The 17,000-nt window shown below is 43.0% G+C and overlaps 1 protein-coding gene across 3 annotated transcripts in view; it reads right to left on the bottom strand.

The window, feature by feature from the left end:
• XPO5 (exportin 5) overlaps window positions 1-17,000 on the bottom strand; it is a 49,668-nt gene that overhangs the window by 26,159 nt on the left and 6,509 nt on the right. Inside the window, exons 6-14 of one of the 3 annotated variants that reach the window (XM_070074065.1) lie at window positions 15,008-15,034; window positions 14,423-14,608; window positions 13,727-13,803; window positions 12,004-12,103; window positions 10,372-10,455; window positions 7,871-7,996; window positions 6,150-6,240; window positions 3,621-3,749; window positions 2,408-2,526 (exon numbers count right to left, since the gene is read on the bottom strand). In XM_070074065.1, the coding sequence (XP_069930166.1) occupies window positions 2,408-2,526; window positions 3,621-3,749; window positions 6,150-6,240; window positions 7,871-7,996; window positions 10,372-10,455; window positions 12,004-12,103; window positions 13,727-13,803; window positions 14,423-14,608; window positions 15,008-15,034 (939 nt within the window). Of the gene's footprint in view, window positions 1-2,407; window positions 2,527-3,620; window positions 3,750-6,149; window positions 6,241-7,840; window positions 7,997-10,371; window positions 10,456-12,003; window positions 12,104-13,726; window positions 13,804-14,422; window positions 14,609-15,007; window positions 15,035-17,000 lie in introns of all 3 variants that reach the window. The other 2 variants (XM_051854690.2, XM_070074066.1) reach the window with 2 other exon arrangements.

Genomic DNA, 17,000 nt, shown 5'->3' with positions numbered 1-17,000 from the left:
CTCATTCCAGGTCTATCATGTGGGTATCAGAACCCAACTAAGGAAACCATCACCTACTACCTCCCAAGTGTGCATTAGCAAGAAACTGGAATAGAGAGTGGCACCTCAACTCTAACCTGGGCACTGCAATACGGGATGCAGGTGCCTGACTGACAACCAATGACCCAAATAACTACCCTTAGTGCAAAAATTTTTTGAGACTCATGCATAATTTTTTCATAGTATGCCTTTCGCATGAATAGTTGAATCCCTTATGTTCTAGGTTGTTTCTAGGCTATTTTACCAGTACTATACTGCTTTAAAATACCATAGGCTTTACAGTTTACTATCTGGGGAGCCAAATCAACCCTCATCTTCTTTAAAATGTGATAGTTTTTCCCTCTGAAATTATCCCCTACATTAATCCACTGTGAAAGCAAAGCCCTACCCAATAAAATTCTCCGATCCTACTAGAAATACAAGCTCAGCTAATGCTACTATAGATGACCATTTTTTAACCTTTTTAGCCAAAGGGAACATAAACATGATAAAAATTTAGTTGGTGGAGCTGGTGCTATGGCACAGTGGGTAAAGCTGCTGCCTACAGTGTCAGCATACCACGTGGGCACCAGTTCGAGTCCTAGCTGCTCCACTTCTAACCAAGTTCTCTGCTGTGGCCTAGGAAAAGCAGTGGAAGATGGCTTGGGTCCTTGGGTTCCTCCCAAGAGGCTCCAGGCTCCTGGTTTTGGATTGGTTCAGCTCCGGCCACTGTAGCCATTTAGGGAGTGACCCAGTGGATAGAAAGCCCCTCTCTCTCTGCCTCTCTGTGACTCTTTCAAATAAATAGGTAAATCTTAAAAATATATATATGTAGAATTGTTATGATTTACATTAGGATAGGGAATTGAGGGCAGAAAATGAATAGTCTACAACCACTAAACTGGGTAGCCCTCTGCAAAGTTAGAAACCGGTAGTTGTGGGGGGAATGTAGTAGGCTGAGAACTGGCCCTTACTCCCTGGGACAACAACGTGTTTTGCAGCTCCATCAACCAGCAAGTGGGTAACTTCATCATGTGCACATGCATATTCACCAAACACTCACCTTTTTAACTTAGAGATGCTTTATGGTGACCGATTTCTTGGTGAAGAAAAAAAGAAATGGGTCTGTGTGTCAAGGGATTTAATCATTAACAAGGCCAAACACTAGCACCCAGACCTGGCCTGCGAAAAGAACGTGGTTCTGTTTGTTTCTCTCTGCAACACTTGATGACTTCTGCCACATTTCTAACATAATCTGTCGCCTTACATTTTCCCCTAGCCCACACATCTTTTTAAACTTTTGTGGGGGCTAGTTTTTTAACCAATAAGTATTTGGTATTTTGACTACGTTTCATTCAAATGCAAAGATTTATTGTAAAACTGAGTGTGCAACCCACACAGTACCTTCCTTTCCTGAAATACTGTCTTTTGTACATCTTAAAGATTTAAGTACACAGCAATCCCTGACCATTTCATTCTCTTGCTTTCAAGCAAGATCATATCCACATTTGGATCTATTCAAGGTATCTAATTTAAAGAAAAGAGCAGATCCATTTCTCTCATGGTAAGGGGGTTCTTGGTTTGCCACTTTTCTATTAGATAAGTACCATCTAAATCTGTAGAAGCGCTAAGTGCTGAATCCAAGCAGGGTTACTCACATAGATTTGGGGGAAAATACAGAATGCTACCATTTCAGATTGAAGTGAAAAAATATAAAAGCAGATAAAGTTAATTATCCTGAGATCTCATTTGTTAGCATGCCACTCCACAGAAAAAGCACCAGAGCTCATTTATCTTCAGGAGCCTTAGAGATCCTTTTCACAACTACCCTAGACCACACCAAGATGCAACCAGCCCAAGGCGAGCTACAATGAAATCATTTTAATCTAACTAGCAGCTTATAGAGGTGTGTGCTGCCATCCAATCAATTACAGCTACATGTCAGGTAATGTCCTAAGAGAAGGGTGATAGGTGACATGAAGCATAGAAAAGGAAGACCTATTTAGTATTATTCAGCAGAAACTCATCAGCTGACATGAATATTCTGGTTCACCTGACATTAAAACAGAAGAGGATGTGACAGCGAGCATATCATTAAGATTATCCAGCTCACAGTCCCCATCACGGTCCTCCCTGCAACAGTGATCCCAGCTGTGGCTCCTGTGTACTGTGGACTCACTCTGTCATGCCATTAAAGAGGACGCCCATATTGGAGGGCTGGAGTTAAAGAGACCTGGGTTCTGGTCCTAGCACAGCTGTTTACTAGTAGCCTATTTAACCTCTACATCAGTGTTCTCTTCTGTTAGATGCACATCCATGGATTTCCTATGCCCCTAGCAGTTAAAAAATCCAAATCATTATGCAGTCAGCACAGGAGATGGTTACTTACTTCTTTATCTAGTGTTCGAAACATCTGATTGATGACACTTTCCAAAAAAAAGGTCATGGCTTCCCACTGCACAAACGAAGGTGAGAAGATGGAGCAGAGGCCTCCTTCCGGCGTTCCAGCTGTAGGAGAACAGGCTTTTAAAACACACACACACACACACACACACACACACACACACACACACACACTTATCAGCGCTGTAGGATCACAGGAGACACAGACAGACTGTAGGGCCTCAGAGACATGGTCATCTAACCTCTCTCACTTGGGCAAAAAGACCATGCATGCTGAAGACAGAGTAGGGTAGTTCCCACCCTGCCTCCACCTCCAACAATGACCTTTCACAGTTCAGCTCTATGAGCCTTGCATGTGAAACTAATCTGAACATTGAATGAGAATATGCATGAAAGCACCAAACAGTGGCAGGCCCATTAGAGGTATCTGATAAATGAAATTAGTATCTCCCTTTTATAAACTGTCCATGAAAATCTAAAAAATTAAACTATTTGAGAACACAAAAACTCTTCTAACAAGGACATAATGTAAGACACAGAACACTTCTTCACATTCAATAGCCTCATGACAATTAGTGTACATGGAAACAGACCATCAGTATGGAGCTTTACTAATGCAAAGACTAAACACTGGTTAATTCTCCCTTTCCCACTTTATTAATCTGATCACACACAAGGGAGAGAAGATACAGAATTTGGAGAAGCTAACTGGCCAATGCGTTTGGGTAGAGGGAAATTTGATTTTATACAAAGAGGGCTTTGAGATGGCTAGGTGATATGGGAAGTCCCTGTACAGTTCCTGTTACACCTCACAGGAGAGTCTTTTTGAATTCAGCAATAGTGTCATGGAAGAACTTGGCTGAAAAGATTTTAAAAGTTAGATCAGGACAATTTTTTAATACTGCCTGAAGTGATGAAGCAAAACAATAAATTACTGATTTTGTTAGAAAAGAAAAATGAGCAAAGCTTACAGGGACCATAGATTTTCCCTAATTTATGCCAATTTCATAATAGGTTACTATCTGCTTTCTCTGTGTCAACAAATGAAAATCCTCATTGCCTAGGATGGAATTAGGCAGTGAGTAAAGATATTTTTGAACAGTGTCAGTACACTGCTCTGAGGTGTGGCTCAAGTTTATACCCTATGTGTAATTTTGATGTAATACTTCACTAATACTCAATAATAAAAAAAAACTTACAGTTTATGGATCCAGCATCAACAGAAGTTGACAGCTGATACCTTAGCCACTCCCCAGCCATCTGGAAGCTGGTCTTGGGATCCAAACGACACGCCAACCTCATCACTTCTCCTTGCTGGGCCCGGGAGGCTGTCAAGGGAATGGCACGAATCAGTAACTGACATACAACAGGAACTTGCTGCTTCTTCACTTATCCATCACAGGAGCAGGCTTTTGAAGCAACTGTCCTGCAGACTTGTGTTTTCAATCTAACTGTTCAATAATGTTTTGTAGAGCTAATGAATTCATTTTCACAAGTGAATCATCTCTAGAAGCTTTTTAACAGATAGATCCTTTGAGACGTCAACTAAAAATAGTCTCCCATTTCTGTGGAAATTCAAAGGAAATCATGTTGGTAGGAATGTAAAATGGTATAGCTGCCATCAAAAAGTCTGGAAATTCCTCAAAAATATTAAACATGGAACTGCTGTATTACCCAGCAATTCAGCTCCTAGTTACATACTCAAGATAGTCTCAGTCCACATACACTTATACATAGGAGCTGGCATTGTGGCGCCGCAGATTAAGCTGCCACCGATGACACTGGCATCCCAGTGCTGGTTCAAGTCTGGGCTTCTCTGCTTCAGATCCGGCTCCCTGCTAAAGCACCTGGGAAAGCAGCAGAAACAGCCCAAGTGCTTAGGCCCCTGCACCAACATGGGAGACCTAGATGCAATTCCAGGCTTCTCTGGCTTTGGCCTGGCCCAGCCCCAGCTGTTTTGGAAGAGAATCTCTGTCTCTCCTCCCCTCTTTATAACACTGCCTTTTAATAAATAAGTATATGTTTATAAGACTTGTACACAAATAGCATTATTCATAATAGCTAAAAGTGGGAATTATTCAAATTTTCATCAACTGATGAATAAAAAGTGCAGCTACACAATGGAATATTATTACCAGTAAATAGAAATAAAGTATCAATAAATGCTGCAACATGGATGAATCTTAAAAACATTAGGCTAAGTAAAAGAAGGCAGTAAAAAATGACCCATACTGTATGATTCCATTTATATGATATATTCTTCAAAGGCAAAATAGAAACAGAAATGAGATTACTGGTTGCCCAGGGCTGTGACAGATGAAGGGAATAGGGGATGGGCCTTAATGGGTAAAGGGGTTCTTTTTGGGGTAATGAAAATGTCTAAAATCAATTTGCACCAGTGATTGCACTATTCTGTAAAAATATTAAAATTATTGAATTGTTATAATCAGATGAATTTTTATGTTAAATGAATTTTATCTCAATAAAGGTGTTATCTAAAATTTTTAAAAATTACAGCTCTCTGCTGTGGCCCAGGAAGGCAGTGGAGGATGGGATAAGTGCTTTGGCCCTGCACCCGCATGGGAGACCAGGAGGAAGCACCTGGCTCCTGGCTTCGGATCGGCACTGCGCACCGGCCGTAGCAGCCATTTGGGAAGTGAACCAACGGAAGGAAGACCTGTCTGTCTGTCTCTCACTGTCTAACTCTGCCTGTCAAAAAAAAAAAAAAAAAAAAAAATTAAATCAGGTTACTGAAACAAAGAGGATATTAGCATATAATGCATTTTCCACACTCTTTGGGAAGAACCACATGGTAAAATGTGAGGCCAGCACTGTGGCGTAGCAGTAAAGCTGCCGTCTGCAGTACCAGCATCCCATATGGGCACTGGTTCAAGTCCTAGCTGCTCTACTTCCAATCCGGCTTCCTGATAATGTGCATGGGAAAGCAGCAGAAGATGGCCCAAGTGCTTGGGCCCTGGTACCCATGTGGCAGACCCAAAGAAGCTCCTGGCTCCTGGCTCTGGCCTAGTTCAGCCTTGGCTGTTGAAGCCATTTGGGAAATGAACCAGCAGATGGAAGATCTTTCTCTCTCTCTGCCTGTAAATCTGCCTTCCAAATAAATAAATAAATCTTAAAAAAAAAAAAATGTACAAGTATGTGAACAATTTAACATTCAAAGGCTGTGGGTGCATCTTTCTGTCTGGTATAGAGAATTCAGTATGCCTGGAATGCAGGCCAAGCACCCTTCTACAGTGGGAAACTAAACTTAAGCAGGCTGCAATCCACATTTAGGGATCTTTAGTAAGAATCCCAAGTTTTGGGGGGCCAGTGCTGTGGCATAGTGAGTAAAGCTGCTACTTATGACAATGGCATCCCATATGGGCACCAGTTCGGTACCCAGCTGCTCCATTCTGATCCACCTCCCTGCTTATGGCCTGGGAAAGCAGTGGAAGATGGCCTAAGTGTTTGCATCCCTGCACCTGGATGGGAGACCCTGAAGAAGCTGCTCCTGACTCCTGACTTCAGCTTGGCTCAGCCCTAGCCATTGCAGCCACTTGGGGAGTGAACCAGTGGATGAAGATCTCTCTTACTCTCTCTCTCTTCCTCTCCCTGTAACTGTGACTTTCAAATAAATCAATCAATCTTAAAAAAAGTGTCACATCCATGATTCATAACACTAGATGTCACGTGGCGACTGCTGGGAGAAATGCCAGCCTAGTGTCACTTACAGTTGAAGAAAGCATTGAAGTCTTCATCACTGTCAAAATCGAACCGAGAATATTCACAGCTAGGGTTGTCTGTTTTAGAAGGAAAGCCCATCTGGAACAAGACAGATAATCAGGGCAGGGGATGAAAATGGAGCCTACTAACAGAGTGCATAAGCTTCAGGAGCTCAAACACTCTGATTAACTGAAGAAGAGTTAAGGGTTTACAGGAGATATTTTATAATAAGTACTACTTCTGCTCTACCCAAGTCTACAGTTTGCTTCCAATATTCTTGAAAGTGTAGAAAAGTGATAGAAAAAAGAACACTTTTAGTTGGTACCCTTGTCCAGGTTCCTTAGATTCTGGAACTTATTTAGGGTATATGAGTATAAAGATGACCCAAAACCAAGTGGTAATTCAATACACAATAAGGAAGAAAAAAAATGGACTAATTGCTTCACTGAATGAATATGGAACAAACATGGAACATTTTATGTTTTACACAAAAAAGGATTGAAGACCATGGCAGAAAATTACAACACGTATGTTTTATGTGCTAAGTGAATTCCTTGAGTGAATAAGGGAACTCCTGAATGGGTCTCATTCTCTGACTTTACAAATCAAGAAAAAGAATCTGTCAGTAGGGCAGGCATTCGGCCTAGTGGTTAAGACATGGATTAAGATTCCCGAGTCTGGCCAGCGTCGCAGCTCACTAGGCTAATCCTCCGCCTTGCGGCGCTGGCACACCGGGTTCTAGTCCCGGTCGAGGCGCCGGATTCTGTCCCGGTTGCCCCTCTTCCAAGCCAGCTCTCTGCTGTGGCCCGGGAGTGCAGTGGAGGAAGGCCGAAGTGCTTGGGCCCTGCACCCCATGGGAGACCAGGGTAAGTACCTGGCTCCTGCCTTCGGATAGGCATGGTGCGCCGGACGCAGTGTGCCGGCCGCGGCAGCCATTGGAGGGTGAACCAATGGTAAAAGGAAGACCTTTCTCTCTCTCTCTCACTGTCCACTTTGCCTGTCAAAAAAAAAGAGATTCCCGAGTCCCACATCAGAGTACTTGGGTTCACCACTCAGCCCTGACTCCTGTCTCCAACTTCCTGCTGATGTAGACCGTGGGGAACAGCAGTGATGGCTCGCAGTGATGGCTCAAGCAGCTGAGTTCCTACCACCCATGTGGGAGACCTATATAGAGATCCTGGCCCACAGCTTCCACTCCTGGTCCAGGACTGTTGTAGACATTTGGAGAGCGAACCAGTGGATGGGAGCCCTTTGTCTCTCAAATAAATGAATAAAAAGAATATGTCTGCTGTGAGACCTCTTAACAGATCTCAGAGAACTCACAAGCAATTCTCTACTGAGGCAGTGGGCAATCTGTGATTCCACTCTTACTCCCTTCTTATCTGCCTTCTCCTCACTGGACCTTTGGAAACAAGTACTCAGTTAATGCCACCTTCTGGAAACTTCTGGATTTCATGCTCCTACATACTTCTAAAACCTAATTTCAAATAGCATTATCACATTGCAGTCACTGCTTTTCCTAGCACTTAGCCCAGTACTTGATATCTAAGTGCTCCAAAATAAGTAAAAGCAATTATAATAACCAGATTATTTTTCCTAAAGAAAATGAGAATAATGTTTAAGGAAGGGTTCTTAGTGATTAAGAAAGGGCTATTAATGATGCCAATCAAAAACAGTATCATTATGTGTATTCACCTACATTCCATATGTTTAGATTCCCATTATATACCTTGACCAAGTTAGTCATAGAAGCACGAAGATATTTTGGTATTATTGCTAACAGCAAAGGATCACGAGATAGGATCTCATGCCTGAAGAGGGCACCCCAAGTCATCTGAGTTGAAGATCGCAGAAACTAAAGCCAAAAAAAAAAAAAGAAAGAAAGAAAACTTCAATTCAGGATTTAGATTCTATATAACCAAGTAATAGTGCTTATGGGACCAGTGCTGTGGCATAGCAGGTAAAGCTGCCACCTGCAGTGCCGGCATCCCACATGGGTGCCAGTTCAAGCCCAGGCTGATCCACTTCTGATACAGCTCTCTGCTATGGCCTGGGAAAGCAGCAGAAAATGTCTCAAGTCCTTAGGCCCCTGCAATCACATGTGCAGACCCGGAGGAAGCTCCTGGCTCCTGGCTTCAGATTGGCACAGCTCCAGCCATTGCGACCAATTGGGGAGTGAACCAGTGGATGGATGACGTCTCTCTCTCTGCCTCTCCTCTCTCTCTGTAACTTTTTCTCTGACTTTCAAATAAATAAATTTTTAAAAAGATTTACTTATTATTTATTTGAAAGACAGAGTTACAGAGAGAGAGAGAGAGAGAGGTATTCCATCCGCTGGTTCACTCCCCAAATGACTGCAATGGCCAGAGCTGAGCCGATTCGAAGCCAGAAGTCAGGAGCTTCTTCTGGGTCTCCGACACAGGTGCAGGGGCCCAAGGATCTGGGCCATCCTCTACTCCTTTCCCAGGCCATAGCAGAGAGCTGGATCAGAAGAAGAGCAGCTGATACTTGAACCAGTGCCCATATGGGATGCCGGCACTGCAGGCCACAGCTTTAACTGTCTGTGCCACAGCACCAGCCCCTAAATAAATCTTAAAAAAAAAAAAAAAAAAAAGTAATAGTGCTTAGCCTAAGTAGTTATTGACTCTATTTTTCATAGAAATAAATCTCTACAGTGCTTTCAAATTGCCTGTAGTACAGTACACACACATCAGTAATGACAGCTCACCATTGACCACATGCTAATGAAACAAGCAGTCAGATGTGACCCCTGGAATGTGATCCAAACCCTACCAGTTTCTTTTCTATATAAGAAAGGATATTGGGGGTAGGGGGGGAGGTATGATGGCATGGTGGGTTAAGCTGCTGCCTGCAACACCAGCATCCCACATGAGAGCTGGCTGGAGTCCTGACAGTTCCACTTCTGATCCAGCTTCCTGCTAATGCACCTAGGAGAGCAGTGGAGGACGACTCAATGCCTGGGTTCCCGCACCCATGTTGGGAGATCCAGAAGTTCCTGGCTTCAGCCTAGCACATCCCCAGCTGTGCAGACATCTGGGGAATGAACCAGCAGATGAAAGACTTCTCTGTCTCCCTCTCTCTGCTGAAATTCTGCCTTTCAAATAAATAAAATAAATCTTTTTTTAAAGATTTATTTATTTATCTGAAAGTCAGAGTTACAAATAGAGAGAAGGAGAGGCAGAGAGAGAGAGAGAGAGAGAGAGAGAGAGAGAGAGAGAAAGAGAGATCTTCTATCCACTGGTTCACTCCCCAGTTGGTCGCAATGGCTGAAGCTGTACTGATCTGAAGCTGGGAGCCAGGAGCTTCTTCCGGGTCTCCCACATGGGTGTAGGGGCCCAGGGACTTGGGCCATCTCCTACTGCTTTCCCAGGCTATAGCAGAGAGCTGGATTGGAAGTGGAGCGGCTGGGACTCGAAACGGTGCCTACATGGGATACCGGCACTGCAGGCAGTGGCTTTACCCGCTATGCCACAGCACTGGCCCAGTAAAATAAATCTTAAAAAAAAAAAAAAAAAAAAAAGGATATTGGAATCTCAGATATTAGAAAAAAAATCTTGAATTAGATGAAATTAATTTTATAATAAATACAACTAAACATACTTTTGTACTTAATAATCTGTACTATAAAATCAATTGGGACCCACATCTGACTATTACCAGAATATCACTTGAGGGCAAAAGCAGCTGACCTATACATGCTCAACCTGGGAACCTATAAATGCTCAACCTGGGAACAGGACCCAGTAATTCTCTTAATGTAATGACACTACAAGGGCCAGTGTTGTAGTGTAATGAGCTAAGCCACCACCTGCAAGGCCATTAGCCCATATGAGTACCAGTTCAAGTCTGGCTGCTCCACTTCCCATTCAGCTTCCTGCTAACGTGCCTGGAAAAGCAGAAGATGACCCAACTATCTGGGCCCCTTCAAGCCAATGGGAGACACAACGAATCTCCTGGTTTCAGCCTGGCCCAGCCGTGGCCACTGTAGCCATTTTGGGAGTGAATCAGTGGATCAAAGATCTCTCTCTTTTTCTCTCTCTGTGTAAATCTTGCCTGTCAAAAAAATATATAAACCTTAAAAAAAATGACACTATAGTCACTCCCTAAAGCCTGTAGCCACATTTTATACTTGAGATAACACTCCAGGCCATAGTGTTTAATTTTGGTTCACTAATTAAAACATTGAGAAGTTACATGCATAGTGTTTACCTGACTTGGGTGGGTTGTGAAAGCAAGAAAAGATTCCAGGTATTTTCCAAAGTTCGCTGGTGTTTCTACATCAGAATCTACGCCCTATAGGAGAAAGAGATCACTACGTTAATATTCACGGTGGAGGAAGGGGATTTGTGGCAGGGAGAGGAGGAGCAAGGGAGCAATAAATACAGACTTAAATCCTCAAAAATGTTTCAGTTTTGAAAGGACTTTTAAATTTCCTTAAGATTAAACAAAATCATCATTTGAAGGGCTAAAAAACAGCAAAGATACTTTATCTCCTCAACCATCATTATTAATACCCATTCTGTGGTCAAACAGTTAAAAAAAAAAAAAAAACACCCTTCATTTCAGAAATTATGGAGACATAATGTCCATACTTCTTTTCTCAAGCCTTGTCTGTTTGCACCTCTGTGATCCAACCTACCGAACAACCACTCACTAGTCTTACGCCTGAAACTATTCTCTAACCATCAAACTACCAAAAAGGGGGACATACCTTTATACCTTAATTTGTAAATGTCTATTCCAAAGTCCTGGCTTTAAAATCAGAGACTGAATATTAAATATTTCCCTAAAGACAAGATTTTCTAGGCCAGAGAGATTCAATAATCTTTTATGATTCAATAACGTATTTTCATAGTGAGAAAATGGGTTTTCACTCAAGTCTCTTTTTTTTTTTTAATTACTTATTTATTTGAAAGAGTTACAGAGAGGCAGAGGCAGAGAGAGAGAGAGAGAGAGAGAAAGAGAGAGTCTTCCATCCGCTGGTTCACTCCCCAGATGGCTGCAATGGCTGGAACTGTGCCGATCCAAAGCCAGGAAGGATCCAGGAGCTTCTCCTGGGTTTTCCACGCAGGTGCAGGGGCCCAAGGATTTGGGCCATCTTCTACTGCTTTCCTAGGCCATAGCAGAGAGCTGGATTGGAAGTGAAGCAGCTGGGACTCGAACCGGCACCCATATGAGATGCTGGCAACACAGGCAGTGGCTTTACCTGCTCTGCCGCAGCACCAGCCCTTCAAGTCTATCTTCTGTTGGCAAATAGAACTTACGCTTAGCAGATTACATTTTTCAAAATTCACAAGAACAGCAACATTGCGATAGTACTGTGGAATAGGAGGTTAAGCTGCTTGTGATGCTGACATCCCATACTGGAGAGCAGGTTTGAGTTGTGGCAACCCCTCCTCCAATCCAGCTCCCTGCTATTGTGCCTGGGAAGGAAGTGGATGATGGCCCAAGTAGCTGGGCCCCTGCCACCCGTGTGCGAGACTACAGTAGAATTCCTGGCTTCTGGTTTTTGTCTGGTCTGCCCCTAGTTGTTTTGGTCATTTGGAGAGTCAATCAGTAGAGGGAAGATCTCTGTCACTTCGCTTTTCCAAAACAAAAATGGATAGCAATGTTGAGTTTATGGAATAAGACACATGAAAGTACACTGTTGGCATTATTAAATAACTTGTTAAAAGAAATTTATATTACTTAAACTCTGCTATATTAAAGTAATTTAACCTACAGAATCATGTTTGAAATAATTGGTAGGGCAATGTCCCATCAGGCTAAGATCTATGACATCTACAACTCCTTTCTGAAATAAAACTTTTTAATTGGTATCCAAAGTAAGCACTCACATACCAGCAGTGCACACAGCTGATTGCCCAGTGCACACAACACCTGACAAAGTCGCTTCAGGAAGACATAGTGCTTTTCTACCAAGCCTCCTCCATCAGCAGTCCTGTAATATGAGAGAACAGTGTGATTATTTTTTTTAAAGATTTATTTATTTGAAAGTCAGAGTTACACAGAGAGAGGAGAGGCAGAGAGAGAGAGGTCTTCCATCCAATGGTTCACTCCCCAGATGGCCGCAATGGACAGAGCTGCGGTGATCAGAAGCCAGGAGCTTCTTTCGGGTCTCCCACGCAGGTGCAGGGGCCCAAGGACTTGGACCATCTTCTACTGCTTTCCCAGGCCACAGCAGAGAGCTGGATTGGAAGTGGAGCAGCTGGGACTAGAACCGGTGCCCATATGGATGCTGGCACTTCAGGCCAGGGCGTTAACCCACTGTGCCACAGTGCCAGTCCCAGAACAGTGTGATTATTCACACATCAAGAGAATCAATGGGGCTCTCATTGATGGAGTATTTGTGGTAGGTATCCCAACATTCAAATCATGGTCTCTTTGTAACTCTGCCTTTCAGATAAACAAAGGTTTAAAAATTAAAAAATAATAAAATGACAATTTAAACAAGTGTTACACTGGCTTCCACTATAAACAAAAGGTAATCCCATCTGACCCTCTGGTAAGAAACACATATCAGGAAATGCTTTAATATCTCCCAGAGCAATTGCAAGAACATAAGAAGAAACCATCATTTCAGCACACAGAATATGTTTTCTGCACATACATTCCTGCTGTTTCCAAAGGCCTCAGCATTTCAGGTATTGATTACTTTGATAAGAGAGCAGGGAGCAAAGCCTGAGGGCCTGAACTCAAGGCTGGGCCCATGACACACTCCCCTGCTGTAGAGCATTCTCAGACAGTCACCAAGCTCACCAGGGCTCCTTGAGGGTCCAAGAGTCACCAAAACAGAAGAGTTATCAGAGCTGAGCTGTCTGAAAGAATGGGGGGAACTGTGGAAGTGGGTGAGTGCTGAGTCAATGCCACAACTTATTTCCAGTATAAGTTCTCCAAAAAGGCTGAATAGTCTTTGTAAGATTGTGAAATTCTCTTATCTAAGAATACTGTCAAATGACTGCTAACATTTAGATAGGAACTTTGGATATATTGCAAATAAGAAATAAAAATAAAAGCAGTGCCAGCGTGGTGGCATTGTAGGTTAAGCCTCTGCCTGTGGTGATGACATCCCATGTGGGTACCAGTTCGATCCACTTCTGATCCAGCTCTCTGCTAATGGCCTGGGAAAGCAGTAGAAGATGGCCCAAGTACTTAGCCCCTGCAGCCACGTGGGAGACCCAGAAGAAGCTCCTGGCTTCTGGCTTCAGACTGGCTCAGCTCTGGCCATTGTTGCCCTTTGGAGAGTGAACCAGTGGATGGAAGACCTCTCTCTCTGTCTCTACCTCTCTGTAACTCTGCCTCTCAAAAAAATAATAAATCTTTGCACTTGGGCCATCCTCCACTGCCTTCCCGGGCCACAGCAGAGAGCTGGACCGGAAGAGGAGCAACCGGGAAAGAATCTGGCGCCCAACCGGGACTAGAACCCGGGGTGCTGGCGCCGTAGCCGGAGGATTAGCCAAGTGAGCCGCGGTGCTGGCCAATAATAAATCTTAAAAAAAAAAAAAAAAAGAGAGAGAGAGAGAGAAGGAAATTAGAAAACACACTGAAAAGTAAAGATACTCACTGTGCAGCAGAGAGTATATAATGCATGGCCACGTCTCCAAATAAGACCATCAAGGGCTTCCGGTCTTCCAACTTGCCCTAGATCCAATTTTAGGGAAACATGGTCATACAAACAATACAATACAAAAAGCCTCAAAGTACCAACATTTCTTATATATCTGTATAACCAAATAGAATGATCTATAATTTCTCCTATTATCCAGGGCTTAATAAACATCAGGAAAAAAGCCAAGTCTTTGAAACCAAATGTGGATAAGACTTAGTTTTTACAATGTGTTGGCAATAATACAACAGCAAAGTAAATTACAATCTTAGATAATATTCCTATGGAGAAAAAAGAGTCAAGTTCCGATTTGTTAGCCAAGACAAATATAAAGAAAATGTAGCCACCATTTAAGATTTTCTGATATAACATTAAATGAGCTTTAAACTTCAACATAGTCTCTCTTAAGAATGGCCTGCCAAAAATCATAGCTCAAGAACCAAGTTTCCTATAGACAAATTTCTCTATATTCTGCCAATGGGCCCCTAGAATATTAGAAAGCTCTGTTCAAAGGGATTAGGGGCAGACGGTAACTTGGCCTCAAGGAACAAAACCCCAACCCTTGACACATCTTTCTGCCACAACACGCAGTTAAACATACATACACCTGACCTCAGAGAGGCTTGGGGGTGAAAGTTTAAAGTGACAGCTTACTTTTCTACTGACTGCAATTAGGAGACACTCAGCTGCTCCCAGCTGCAATTCCTGTTCATTCAGAAGCAGGCACAGGACCTCCAGGAGCTTACAGTTCTCAGCCGTGATGTGACTCATAGACACCCAGTCAATGTAGCCTGCTAGAGTATTCAGTGCTGCTACTCCCACTCGACAGTTTGCTTGAGCCTGCAGAAGAAGAAATAACTCTGACTATGAAGTCCTCACGAACAGACCAGGAAGCTGTGGTTATAAGTGAACTTCTATTTTTTAATTCAAAAAATAAACTGATTTTTTAAATAAAATGAACTCATGTAATAGTCATTGACAGGGAAATCAAAGGTTTTCTTCTGATACACAATCACTTCTCAAAAAAATGGCATTCTCAAAATCCATCAGATAGACCATACCGGCATGCACGACCACTTTGCCTTTTTCATGAACTCCAAAATATTCTAATTTTACCTTCCTCCCACCATAGCTCAGTGATCAAAAGCAACCATGGCTGAGGTCACCTTCCACTAGGTCTACGCATTCCTGCACCTGAAAGCCTCAAGTGCTCCTTTCAACTCAAAGAAGAGCTCTTACCTTTGACTCCTGAGTAGTATCTGTCTTCTGAAAGAAAAGTATAAGGATCCAATGTTTTCAATGAGCAAAAATCTACATAATAACTTTCCACCCCCATAATCAAGGCCCTTGAATTATAGCTGTTAAATATAGATGCAACTTTGAATCTTAGAATAGAATGTAACGTTACTAAGAACACATAACTGATATTGCCCTAAAAAGGACAGGTTAAAGCATGAAATAAAAGTAATTGAATATAATTTATAACCATGTATGTATAGGCATAACCAAAGGAAAACCACTACAGAAAAATATTACAAACTAAATACATCAAAATAGCAGCTGTTCAGTAAATACGCAGAGTTGTGTTTTTCCCCCTGAGAAGCCGAAAGAGAGAGAGAGAGCTCGCGCAGAGATGCTACAGACAGACATGGCTCCCAACCACTGGTTCACTTCCTGGAAGGCTTATAATGGCTGAGACCGGGCTGAGCTGAAGTCAGGTACTTCATCCAGGTCTCCTCCATTGGCGGCAGGAACTCAGCTACTTGAGCCGTCGTTGTTGCCTCCCAATGTCTGCATTAGCAGAAAGCTGAAGTCAGGAGCTGGAGCTGGGACTTAAACCTAGGAACTCTAATACGGGATAAGGGCAACCTGTCAGCTTAACTGCTAGGCCAAAAGTCCCAGTTTTTAAGTTTTAGTGTTATTTGAGAGGTGAGAAAAAGAGAGACAGAGACAGAGAGAGATCTTTCATCTGCTGGTTCACTCTCCAAATACCAGCAACATGGCTAGGGCAGGCCAAAGCCAGGAGCTTGGCCAGGTGACTCCTGCGAGTGGCAAGGATCCAAGTACTTGAGCCATCACCTGCTGCCTCCCAGGGTGAACACAGCAGAAAGCTGGACTGGAAGTGGAGTGGGGACTCAAACCCGGGCACTCCAATATGGGATGCAGGCATCCTAGGCAGCGTCATAACTGCTGCACCAAACACACGCCCTCTCAGAGCTGATTTTTAATCTTACATTTTAAGTTCCATAAAAATGTTTATAATTTATAAGCATATAAATAACTTACTAAAGAACTTATGAAAATTAACCCATAAAGACAATTAAAGAAGAAATATACAAGCCAGAAAAACAGCCTCTAAAGTACCCAGAAACCCACACTAGCCCCTACGCCAACGAATTTTCTGTGACGCTGGGCCCAGTGCAGGAGCCACATTCATCCCACGTTTGTTTATCGTTCAATCTATTCCCCAATTAACTAAGCGAAGGAATGCAGAGAAGCAACTAGGAGTAAACAGAGAAGGTCAAGATGCCAAGGCTCCTGGTGCCCTCTGGTCCTGGTTTAACAGAGAACTGAAGCCATGGCTACGGAAGGAGACTACCATGGATGCTGTTAAGCTGCGTCCAAGCCACTACCAACCACTCCTGCTCTGCATGTGCTGCACTGGCTAGACTTCAAAGCCATCTAACTATTCACAATTTCCAAGTCATGGTATGCAGACAGCAGTTAAAGATACCACCATCCTGCAGAATCAAAATACCTTTTTTCCTGTGAAATGCTCACCTTCCGAGCAAAAGAATTCATCCCTAATAAAAACACTAAAATGAAGATATTCAAAAAGTAAATAAAAAATGGAATTAAAAGATTACTTTGGTGCACAAAATTTTTAAAACCCACGCATAGGGGGCCGGCTCTGTGGCACGCATGTTAAAGCCCTGGCCTGAAGCACCAGCATCCTATATGGCCGCCAGTTCTAGTCCTGGTTGCTCCTCTTCCAATCCAGCTCTCTGCTATGGCCTAGGAAAGCAGTAGAAGATGACCCAAATCCTTGGGCCCTGCACCCACGTGGGAGACCCAGAAGACACTCCTGGCTCCTAGCTTCGGATCAGCACAGCTCCGACCATTGTGGCCATCTGGGGAGTGAACCAGCAGATGGAAGACCTCTGTCACTACCTCTCTGTAACTCTTTCAAATAAAAAATATAATCTTTACAAAAAAAATGCATAGTTTCTTC

This window comes from Oryctolagus cuniculus, chromosome 5 (genome assembly GCF_964237555.1).
Source record: "Oryctolagus cuniculus chromosome 5, mOryCun1.1, whole genome shotgun sequence".
NCBI lineage: Eukaryota > Metazoa > Chordata > Mammalia > Lagomorpha > Leporidae > Oryctolagus > Oryctolagus cuniculus.
This window is presented reverse-complemented; position numbering and strand designations above follow the sequence as displayed.